General features: G+C 45.1%; 1 protein-coding gene across 7 annotated transcripts in view; it reads right to left on the bottom strand.

Moving 5' to 3' along the window:
- The window catches only part of fli1 (Fli-1 proto-oncogene, ETS transcription factor), a 35,555-nt gene extending 27,295 nt beyond the window's left edge, over positions 1–8,260 (bottom strand). Inside the window, exons 1-2 of one of the 7 annotated variants that reach the window (XM_037081518.1) lie at positions 8,024–8,260; positions 5,851–5,962 (exon numbers count right to left, since the gene is read on the bottom strand). In XM_037081518.1, coding sequence (XP_036937413.1) covers positions 5,851–5,916 — 66 coding nt within the window. In that variant the 5' untranslated portion in view covers positions 5,917–5,962; positions 8,024–8,260. Of the gene's footprint in view, positions 1–1,370; positions 1,518–1,537; positions 1,697–5,850; positions 5,963–7,933; positions 7,978–8,023 lie in introns of those variants that run through there. The other 6 variants (XM_037081512.1, XM_037081527.1, XM_037081536.1 and 3 more) reach the window with 6 other exon arrangements.
- Positions 8,261–12,008: the final 3,748 nt, after the last annotated feature.

Below are 12,008 nucleotides of genomic sequence, written 5' to 3'. Positions count from 1 at the left end.
GGTGTGTGTGTGTGTGGGGGGGGGGGGGGGGGGGGTCATTCCTGCCTTTTGTTTAAGGAGGAAGAGGAAACCTGTCAGGAAAAGATTGTGTAGAACAGGAAGCTCTCATGGCTAGAGAGCCCTTCCTCTCTTTTAGCGGGCATGAATGCAGCTTGCAAAAACCGGTCAATTACACCCGAGGATTTCAATTATGATTACATTAGTTGTCACAGCTTTCTTGATTTTGTCGCAAACATCCAGGCTGAGGCGTTCGCGTCCCGCTGCCAGTACGCGCACGAGATGAGAAAAAAAAAATACACACACAAAAAAAACAATCACAGCTCTGTGAATAATGGAATTTAAGAGACTATATGCAGTCTGACATTTTTTTTTCTTTTTTGTGTCTGGCCGAAGTTTATACACTGTTCCAAAACTCACACCACACCCAGCTGCCGCAAAACCCGCTACTTTAAATGTCCAAAAGAAAGAAGAAAGAAAAAAAAACAAAACAAGTGGCGCTACTTTTCAGGAACAACAACACTGAAATCGCGGCATTCTTCCGAGCTTGCACTCGTTAACCGGAGGACACAGACTGAACTAATCGGGACATTGCCATTCAACATCTGGTGGCCGCAGCCATAATGCATCTGGAATTTGACCGTCGGGGAGGGCCGAGTGGCCAGCGTTAACGTTGAGCTCCTGACGGCCAACATACCGTTTCAAAATAGCTGGGTAACGACATAAGGGACGAGCAGAGGTACCATTGTGAAGCGCTGCGGTTTGTAAGTGTTGCAAACGGAGCGGTTGCCGCACGCAGTTACCAAATGACAGCGTCCCTCACGCTTTGACCAAACTCCGTGCGGCCGGCGGAGGAGAGGGGACAGTAACTACAAATACATTTTTAAAAAAAACAAAAACAACAGCGGCAAAGACAGACAGATGATTTCATGTGTAAATACCAAATCGGCACAGTTTTTGTTTCACCCACGACAGGATCTTCGGACCGAGCCGGGCGATGTGCCACACCGCTGTTGCGCAGCTCGACACATCGTATCCAGCGGTACATCCAGTCATGGCTATTGCTCAATCCCCGCAGCCCAGACTAAACCAACCCGTCGGACTCGTGGATAACTTATACAAAGACGAAAGAACGGTGTACCGCGCGTGTTGTCTGAAACAAATAGCCACTCCTTTCTGCCTTTCCCAGACGTGCGTAATTGTGCGCTCGGTCCCCCAAAAATCCAAAGCGTGATTCTGATTTTTCGCCCTTGAATCCACACCGTAGCGTATCCTCACGAGCGGTCAGCATATTGAAAAAGGAGGGGGCGAAAAGTGGAAAGTTTTCAAAAGAAGAAGAGAAGAGGGGGATAAAAAGAAGGAAATCTGGTTACCGCTTTCAAACCGAGAGAAAAAAGCCGCTCATCGTCGTCAGATTGGAGGTCCCAGCTCACAGACCGACACACAGGAGCATTTCAGCCCATTGCTTAAAAAAAAAAGGAGGCGCAACTCCGAAAAAGCAGTCTCCCACAAACTCATACACCCCGTTCTCCACCCTTACCTTAATAGTTCCGTCCATTTTGCGCAATTTTCAGCGGACCCCGACAACATCCCAAACATGACACGCTCCTGAATTAATTCCAGCCCCCGGTATGTGGCGGAGAGAAAGAGACACTTTTTACCGGATTGAGTTTTTTCTTTCCTCTAAATTTGGGAAGTGAAGTCACCACTGTTGAGAAGGTTGAGAAGGAAGCTGTGTGTCACCGAAAAGCCCTGCCTTCAAAAAAGCAGGATACTGTCCCAGAGAGATAAGCAGGCAAAACAATTGAGTGTTCGCTCCGCTGTTATGTTTTTCTGCTCGGAAATATTTACAGGATGACTGCCTGCGTTGTGCACAGCCATAGCTTGTGCAGCCCGCTGTAGAATGGGGCTATGTTTTTTTTTTTTTCCTTCTTCTCTTTGCTTTCCCAGTCCTGTCACGGATGGCGTGGAGGGGTTTACTAGTTGTCCGACTTATGAATTATTTTCTGCACACATTTAAACACGAGGTTCAGTCCGGGTGGGATGATTTTTTTTTTTTTTTTTTTTTTGACGCTCTTTAAAAGGTTACGTGATCTCGTGTTTTAGAGCGCTTTTTTTTGTTCACGCCTACGCTTCAAGACATCGCATCCATCTGGCCATACCTCCATCCCCGTCTGTAAATCAGCCTATGCTCTGTTTTATCCTATATTTCACAGTGAAAAGCGATACGCCGAATAAAGTTTATCTTTGGATGTCGGCAGATGTTTTTTTTTTTGTTGTTGTTTTTTTTTCTCCCAGACTCGCCGCTGATGGAGCTCTAAATCATAGTAAATACATTTAAAAGAAAAAGAAAAATAATATGTGAAAGAAACCTGAACACCTATGTCAGGAGTTGTTGCCGACCTTCTCCCCACCACCCCTCTCTCTCTCTCTCTCTCTCTCTCTCTCTCTCTCTCCGTGAAGCGTCTGTGAAGTTTTCCTGAGACACCATTAATAAAAATCCCAGCATTCAGCTCCTAACCGCACTATAATCTGAGGGGTCTGCTCTACACGTGTGCGTCTGCTGCGGAGCACAGGACTGAATGGAGGTGAAACGCAGCCTGGTTCAACAAAAGCGCGCAAGAAACAGTGGCAACATGCAGATTATTGTTATCATTGTCACTGTTTTTTTGTTTTGTTTTTTTAGTTTGCTGTTGCCCTTCAACGCTCCCCACTTACATTGTTCTTGTTGTTGTTTTTTTTTTGGTTTGTTTTTTTCAAGAAAGAAAGAAACCCCCTTATCCCCCACCCCCACGCAGGTATTTTTTTTTTCTGCTTCTTTTCGATTGCCCTCATCAATTCAAGCGTAATTTCAGTGCACATGCCGGACGAATAAAACAGGTCACTTTTTTCACACATTCTCCGCCACATTCGGCAGCCAGCGGTGTTCTTGTTTCGACACAAAGGAAACATGTCAAACTAAAAAACGCTTTGATTTGGAGACTCAGTTCACTTTAACCCCGAAAATTGTTTCATTGATTTTCTTTTTTTTTAAAAAAAAAAACAAAAAACAAAAAACAAGCTTGGAAAAAAAAATGTTCCACGGATGTCAAGAGAGTCACGTTTGAGAAATAAAGCAACTTTATTTCGGACAAAGGTCAGATTTGTATAATGTTATAGCTGAAGTGATGATGATGGTGGTGGTGATGATGATGATCGCCGGGCTGGGGTCCTGCCTCGGGGAGCGGCCTCAGAGTGGCCGAACAGAGACCGCGCCGCCGCAGCCACTGGCAGCAGGGCCGGCCTGTCTGCTCTCGACTTGGGGGTCTGGTGGGGCTGAGGGCCCCCACCCTTGGGACCACCACATCTGGATCCTGCTAAGGGTCAAGGCTTCTCCTGCCTGAGGCCAGTTCAGACTCGTGTAATTAAGGGAGACACCTTGTTTAACTCTTCAGTGACTGGTTTGGTTTGGTTTCATTTTTTCTTCTCTTCTTCTTCTGCTATACATTCCAGCGTGTGATGTATTAATGCATGCACTTTATCACAGGGAGGCTGCTGATAAAGTGTCACCTCACGTCTCTTAAAATACCCGGTTATTTTGTGTTTTTGCTGTGATGCACGTCTTTGGATTTGCAACATCAGTTTCCATTAATAAAACAAGGCGAGTTTACACTGTGACTCCACGGTGGAGTCCGGAATACGTTTACATTGTGTAAATAATTGAAATGCAGCGCTGGGGAACCGAGCAGGAAGCTTTCTCAAGTGACAGAAAAACCCCCCTCACAAGTCTGACTTTCTTAATCTAACCACATCTCACCAGCAGTTTGACAGGATCACCCCCCCCCAGTGTTAAAATACCTGCCATCGCAGTCACGCGGGTTATTAGGATGAGTGGGGGTCCAGGACCTACCAAGACCGTAATGAATACAGCGGTAACAAACATTTTGGAAGGCCAATAAACAGATGCAAGTTGGTTTACACAGTGAACCACAGAACATCTGGCTTGACGCTGGAACTAGACAGCCAGACATTTCTTCCTTGCACCACGAGCCAGTAGCTCCTCTGTCTCTCCGCCGGGGCAGCCAGCCAGAGGGGGGCGGACACTGCGCACACTTTGTGTTTTTTTAAGCAGTCTTTTCGATTGTTGGGCACATCCTCTCTCTCTCTCTCTCTCTCTCTCTCTCTCTCTCTCTCTCTCTCTCTCTCTCTCTCTCTCTCTTTTAAGGCTTATGTGATGATCCGTGAGGTTTAAGGGGAGAATTTGGTTCGAGTCTGTCATGAGAAGAGAGTGAGGACCGAGACAAGTGAAGGCATGGAGTAAAGTCAGAGAGGGCCGTTTAAATCAGGAACGTTTCTGTCAGCAGTGCTGTGTAGATGCTGCCTCTTTGTATAAAACAATATTGTTCAGAGTGTGAAGTTGAGGAATTTCATACACGGGAACTGGAAGGGGAAGCTGCTGCGGCCGGCGGAGCGTTATTCCAACAAAGAAATAGTCCCAGCCGCACTGTTTATCAGCCTTTATATTCGGATCATTCCTCCTGTCGTGCCTAAAAGACAGCCCGAGTCAGAATACCGAGGGCAAAAAAAAAAAAGTCTGCACTGCAGCACATATAAGCACGAACTGTCTGGCCCCTCGCTCTAGGCCATAATTAATTTGAGATTTATTTTTATTGGAGAGTTCCAGTCTCGCCCGGCCTTAACCAAACAAAACCAAATGCTGGGCCCGTGGATTCGCTTGAATGAGGAATATTTCTTTTAAAAATTCGTATCGAGGCGTGCCACAGTCTGACCAATATCTCCCTGGATGTGAGAGGGGGAGGAAGGGAGGGAGGGAGAGGAGCGGTTGCACGTTAAAAAAGAAAGAAAAAAAAAAACAATAAGAAAAAAAGAAACACACACATTCTCCGATTCCAGGCAGGATAAAACAAATAACACGACTGGAATCAGAAGAGACAGAAACAATTTTGCACTGTAAGACTACCATCTCTCTCTCTCTCTCTCTCTCTCTCACACACACACACACACACACACACACTTCCCTTACCTGCTTTTTAAGGAGAGAGAGGGAGCATATTTAAAAGCATATTCCCCCTGTCACAGCTCCCAGCTCTATTCAACTCTCACACAACACATGAGGAATTGTCTGCGGGCCCTGAGACTCCGGCTCTCCCTGCAGTGGCACAAACGCTGTGGCTGCCATGAAAAGAGCCCTTATTCAGAAAAGAGGGGGGGATAAGTCTTCAAAACATTAACCAAAGTCGGCCTTGGAAAAATACCTTGATTATGAAGATATTACCACAGCTCTCCTCCCCGCACAATGGAGCGTTTTTATTTGTTTGTTTTTTTTTAAATGAGGCACAATCCGAGCAGTCACCGTCCGCAGGATCGCTGCGATGGATGTGAGCGAGCGTCACGCAATGAGCTGACAGCGTGCGGGCCTGACGTGCTTCTTCTTCTTCTTCTTGTTGTTTTTTTTTTTTTCTTACGTGTAGAAATAAAAATATTGAACGGGGCCTCGGATGTGAAGCGGTTTGCAGGTACTCACGCTGCGCCACGCGAGACGCAGCTTCCAATGCGAAAACCAGATGTGCGCTGTTTGCTTTATTTACATTCTCGAGGCACACACACACACATACACACACACACACACACAGATGACGTCGAACTCGATAATGAGCCACAACGGCAGCCTTTTTGACGACATAATGTAAAGCTGCAGGTGTGGAACTCGCATCATAACGCCGTGTAAATGTTTTCAATTATTATTCTACTCAGTGAATGCGTAAAAACAAAAAAGAAAGAAAGAAAAGGAAGAGAAAGGAAAGGAAATGAAAGAAAGAAAGAAAGGACCCCAGTTCACCCCTCCAACATTACCTGAGCGAAGAGGCGGTGGTGTCTTACCTTGACGTAAGACGACGTGTCAGGGACAGTTTGAAACATGTCTACTTGGCAGACAGGCCCAAGGGTGCTCAGTGTCCAATGGGCCCTGAGAGAGGGAGAGAGAGAAGAGTGAGTGATAAAGAAACATGTATTATTATTGTTTCATTACAAATTTTCATGACAACCACGAAACAAATGTTACAATTCAAGCCCCCCTTGTTGTCACCCAGACACTCATCCACTTGACATGACAGCTACGTGCTGTACAGCAAACATGCATCCCGCGCAGGCCGACCACGGGGTTACCACTTCCACCAAAATAAAGGGAAAGTCAAATTTGCTTAATTCCCCCCTCTCCTCCCTTCCTCTCCTCTCCTCCCTTCCTCTCCTCTCCTCTCCTCTCCTCTCCTCTCCTCTCCTCTCCTCTCCTCTCCTCTCCTCTCCTCTCCTCTCTGTATGTCTGACTGCACACACAATCCTTTGATTCATTCACAGAGGGCTCATTTCTCTCCGGAGCGGTCAGAACGTCTCAGGTACGGGCAGGTTTTAATCACCGCCGTCCTTTACATTAACAACACCGGCAGATGGAAACGACACCGCACTAACCCACTGCGTGCATGGATGAATTGCTCCAAGTCGCCCAATGGGAGCTGCATGGCAGCTAGAAGGAGAAGAAGAAGAAGAAAAAAAAAAAGAAAAAGAAGAAGAAGAGGGCCCCATGCATCCCCAACCCCCATCACGTTTTCCCCCTAAAGCTTACCACATATTGAAACACTTTTCGCTTTAATAAGTGCAGCTTACAAAGTCTCGGGTGAAAGGGCACTTAGAGGACGGTGTCTTTAGCCCTTCCCTCCCCTGCGCAATTACGAGGAAGGGGCAGTGGCACACATACCGCCACAGATGGCCGTTATATGGACTGTGCGATAAAGCAAATGAACGTATATGGACCTCTATATTAGCATCCAGGACGCGCCGTGGACACCATCCTAACAGGGCCGCGGGGACGCGAGGCCCTGCCGTTCAGTAGCACGGCGCGCTCTGACCCAGCCAGGATTAGAAATACACAATCAGGGAGCGTTTTAAAACGAGCCTGCTGGTTTCTGTTTTTTTTGTTTTTTTGTTTTTTTTGGGTAATTAGTGTTGGATGGAGATCACGCCCCCCCCCCCTCCACCTTTGTGATCTTGAGCCAGTACCTGACGGACACAATTCAGACCGAAGAAAAGAAAAAGTGAAACATTAATAAGAAAAATAACACAAGGAACCCCCCCCCCCCTTTTTTAAAAAAAAAAAAAAAAAAACACAGAGCAATTTTTCTAAAGAATTTCTTTCTGCCTCATGATACATTAGCCGAGGGAGGAGGACTTATATATGAACGTGGCACGGTTTAAATACTTGTAGGGGACCAATGTTTCTCTCTCTCCCTTGCTTTTTTTTTTTTTTTCTAGGTCTTCTCGGCTCCTGCAGGCAAACGCAGGGCTCGCCTCATAAAGTTCCCCAAATGCATCCAATTTCTGCGCGGTAAAAAAAAAAAAAAAAAAAAAAAAAAAAAGGGAGCATAGGATACGGCATCTGCAGCCAATTAGGCGGAGGAGGACTGGTGAATAACGGCGTGAACCTCCCTCCGAGACAGCCCCGTGGGCCGGGACCCCTCTAGTGTTACATTTTAAGCATCTTACCTTCGCTGTTATCCATCATAAACCAGAGCTCAGTGATTTTCAGCGAAGGCGCATTCCACTTTTTTTTTTAAAAAAAAATTCATTTATTCTTTTTTTTGTTTGTTTGTTTTACCTCACGTGTAGACTTTCCCAAAAGTTAGAGTGACGACAAAAAAAATTAAAATATAACATAATTATTCCTCGGTTGCAGAACTCACATTAGACCAAAACTTCAGCAAACAAGACGCATCAACACAAAGACTGACAGAGACGCGCTGTCAGGGCACACGCCTCCTCTCTCCTTTATGATCGATTAACGTGCAATTCACTGCATCTTTCTCCTTTTTTTTTTAGTGTGACTGAGCATCGATAAAAAGCAGTAAAACAAGAGGGAACGACCTCCTCTCCCTCCTTTACGTACAGCTTCGCTGCAGACGCTTGTGCCCGAGCAGGACTTTCAGCGAACTCGGCAACCGCCTCCGTGTGCAGCTATGATTTTCTCCACACTCACCTGTCGTTTTTCCCTGTCGCTCGTCCTTGATCCTTCTCTTTTTCTTTTTTGTTGTTGGTTTTCCTCTCGACGCTTAATCACTCCCTCCGTCTATTTTAAATAATTAGTCCGCGTCCAGGCGCAGCCGTTTCCCGAAGATGATGACAGTGAGTTATTTTGGAAAAAAAAAAAGGGGGCTGAAAAGGAGCGCCCGGTGTATGAATGGAAATGTTGCTGAGACGGGAGAGCCGCGACCAATGAGCAGCGAGAGAAAACCTCCCCTCGCCTGCCGTGTGAGGCCACTGAACCATGAAATAAGGGAAAGGCAGAGAGAGAAGGAGCGTCGTAAATCTGCTTCACGCAGCCTTTCGCTGCGGAAAAGTGTGAGGAAGAATGAAAAATATGTATGTGTTGTGTCGTTTGATGACCAGCTGTTAGTGTGGATTCGAGATTAATTTCACACGCAGCGCTGTCGGGTGTCGGATGAACGGTGGTTCGTGCGGGCAAACTGCTGTGCGCACTTCAAACGCACCACGAACATCACTGAGAAAAACAGTGGCTTTTCGAGAAAAACTGCCATTGCGCGCCTCTCACCTGAAAACTACCATTCTGTAAGATCAGTGGGTGGACAAGGTGTTTTCCATAGACGCGCTCCGGCGTCATTAAAACTAAGAAAATCATTTTATTTGACACTTTTTACCTAAAGGAAGGAAGGAAGAAGAAAAATTAAGAACATCTTGGCGAAGGAATAAACCGCCATTCACAGGGATCAAGCAGCATTTAGATGGAGTTCTTTTTTTTATGAGATTCACACCTCATCTCTGCAAAACAACCCGTCACACTGGGTGTAAAGAAAATCATAAAACACATTTCGAATGTCTTTAAATCAGCTGGATGCATGTCAACGACCAGCCATCAGCAGCTTTCGTGCGCGTTCCCGTGCGTCCTCACGGCGACAGTCCCCGCAGGAATAAGCCTACACCAGCAGTTCCTCTGCAGCGGGGTTCTTTCTTTTTCTTTTTTTCCCCCTCTTTTGTCTTTTTCCTGCTCAGTTGACCCCACTCACTTCACTAACTTCATTTCCTTCAACATTGCTGCCCTCGTCTTCGACCAAAGAGTCTCTCTCGCCCCCCACACACACACACACCTCACCCAAAGGATGTGGGGCAATTCACGGCGAGGAAAAAGTCGCCCAACCGTGGCGTTTTATAGCCTCATCAAGGTCGCTGTTTCACGCAGGAGCAAACGAAGTGAAGCAGGAGACGAAAAAAAAAAAAAAAAAAAGGTCGCCTGTAACCCTCCGCGTCAGAGCCCGAGATGGGTGAGAGCAAGTTGGGGATCTGTGGTTGTCACTTTAAGCCCGTTTCACGTGTGTATTGCATCAAGCATCCATCATAGGAAATAATAAGATTAAAAAAAAAAAAAAAAGGATGCAATTGGTCTCGCTCTTGATCAGGCTGTGGAAACGCAGCAGGCCTAGGTCATTTTCTGGCGGATAGCGAGGTAATGACATAAGCGTCTCAGAGAGAAAATAGAATAATAATAGAAAAAAAAAAGGCCTGGGAAGGTTTGGAGGAGAAATCAAGTGAGGACGCTCCGTTATGGAAAACAACCGCTTGCAAACACGGTGCAAAACTTAACACACAATATTACACACTGACTTCACCGACTTCTTCTTTTTTCTACAGTGTTGGGGTCATCTGGTAAAAAGGTCGTCTTTCATCACGGGCTAGACCTTGTGTTTGTTGCGGCGTTTCCTAATGCAATGATTAAAAACAACAACACTGATAATGGTGTTCCCAGCAAGAAACAATGGGCGGAAATCCCAACATCCGTTTTACTGGAAAAAAAAAAAAATGGCATTCATGCGACCCGCTGCGTTGCCTTCCTCAGGATACAGTAGGAGAAGTTGTCTAACACATTCGAACAGCAACTATCAAATTCTCAACAAAACAAAGAGGAAAGGAAAGAATACACTGGGCCCGTGCAGTGAGCTGAGAATGTGAATGGAGGAGGAGGATCAGGTCAGATGGTTTAACCGGGCAGCATCAGATGATTCAGAAAAGAAAAGCAACTTTTAAATGGGATCCACTGTTGTACACTAGAAACACATAGGGGAGGTTTGCATTTGTTCAACCTCAGGACATCATCAAGCACGGAGAAGTCGTTGTAATAGCCTGCACAAGAGTCATGCCTGAGTAATTATGAAGATCTTGCTCTGAAATGACACTTGAAAAAAAGTGACCCATAGAGAGAGTAATTGTGTAAAGGTCTCAGTGTCTGATATTAGACGTGCTTAGGCTGTCAAAAGTCATTTTCTGTACTTAAATGTACTTAAAGGTGCAGTGATGTGAGAATGTTTGCTTTCAGCATTCGAACACTAACAACAATTTTCATCAAAATGTGAAAAAAAAAAAAAATAACAACAGACCACAACAAACACGTCAGTGTGTTGTGTTGCGGAGCTGTCTGTTGAGGTCAGCATGCTAACCAGCTCGCCCCGGGCTTAAAAACCTCTTTGTGCCGGCGGTCAAAAGGTCCTGTGCTGTAGGGTGTAAAACACCAAATCTCTGTTTAACTGCATTGCTAACTGAGCTAACAAGCTAACAGTAGCCACAGTCATAAGTGTGAATACAGTCAGCAGCGGTTAAGCTGTTCCGATGATATGTTAAAGAGTTCATCCGGTGGCCAACTCTCGCATATTGCACGTTTTAGTATTAAAGGCGACAAATAAGAGTAACTGATAGCATTATTACATGTATGTATATACTGAACATTGTGGGTCAACCCATAATTGGCCTGGTCTTTTACTGTGTTAGATATTCAGTGTTTTTTTTTTCAACCTACTGCTAAAGAATGTGCTGCTTTGGCTCTGATGCAGTATGTAATCTGCAAAGTTACTAGTAACTAAAGCTATCAAATACATTTAGTGAGTACAAAGTACAACATTAGCCTCCCAAAGAGGAAGTATAAAGAAGCAGGAAATGGAAGTAGGCTGCTAAAGTACAGCACAAGTACCTCAGATTAAAAAAAAAAAAAAAAAAAAAAAAGAACTGTTCTTGAGTAAATGTACTTAGTTACAGCGTAATGACATTACAAGTGGCACCGTGTCAGTTGACAGAGGTTTTGCTTCAGTTGACTCAAACTTTCTCACACTGATTGCTTGGCCTTATGTGGCAACACTGCTCCTTGTGTTTTATAAGGAGGTGAAAAAAACAAAAAACAAAAAAAAAAACAGAATATATTTGCAAATGCTTCAGCTCGTCTGTCTGGTTGTTTCATCAAGTCTTGCAGCATGCGAGACTTCTTGTTTTTGCCATGGTACGGACATTAAATGTGGAATGTGGCTGTGAGGTGATTATGCCTCTTGGTGAAACTCTGGTGTGTCTCAGTAGTCTTTCATGATTATTTAGCACATATGTGTGTACTTACTTATATATATGTACGTATATGCTTCAATGCTGTTTCAAACAGAATCTCCTTCTGCACTTTTACAGCAAACCTAATCCCATCTGCAGCGAAGCCAAACAGTCTGCCATCAACAGTTTCCCATATGCAGCCCGCTGCCAGTCTTTCCTCACTGGTATGTTAACATTTCAGAGCTCCTTCTCTTGGGATTCCACCAAAAACACTTGTATTTGAGATGATGTGGGCAACATACAGACATCTGCGATTACATCGCCTAGAGTAAATGAAGCTCCTTACTCTGAACTGTAATGAGTTATTTATTTAGTTGAAGGGGCTACCGAGAGATGATCTGGAGATGGAAATCGGTCCCATTCCAGCCCTCTTTTTTTTCTTCTTTTTTTTTTTTTTTGGCTCCTTGGGGAGAGAGAAAATGGCAGTGTGGCACCAGGGAAGGCAGGGCAGAATATCAAATCTTTTCACGCAAGCTTCCAGGCAGCCCTGGGCAGACATGGAACGGCATGTAAGCAAAGGGCTCGTGTTCAAACGAGTGGAAGTACCTAATATTTGTGTAACTTTTATGTGCTGGATTACAGTTTGA

This window comes from Acanthopagrus latus, chromosome 2, assembly GCF_904848185.1.
Source record: "Acanthopagrus latus isolate v.2019 chromosome 2, fAcaLat1.1, whole genome shotgun sequence".
Classification (NCBI taxonomy): domain Eukaryota; kingdom Metazoa; phylum Chordata; class Actinopteri; order Spariformes; family Sparidae; genus Acanthopagrus; species Acanthopagrus latus.
Note: the sequence above shows the minus strand (reverse complement) of the source record. Positions and strands in the feature narration are given on the sequence as shown.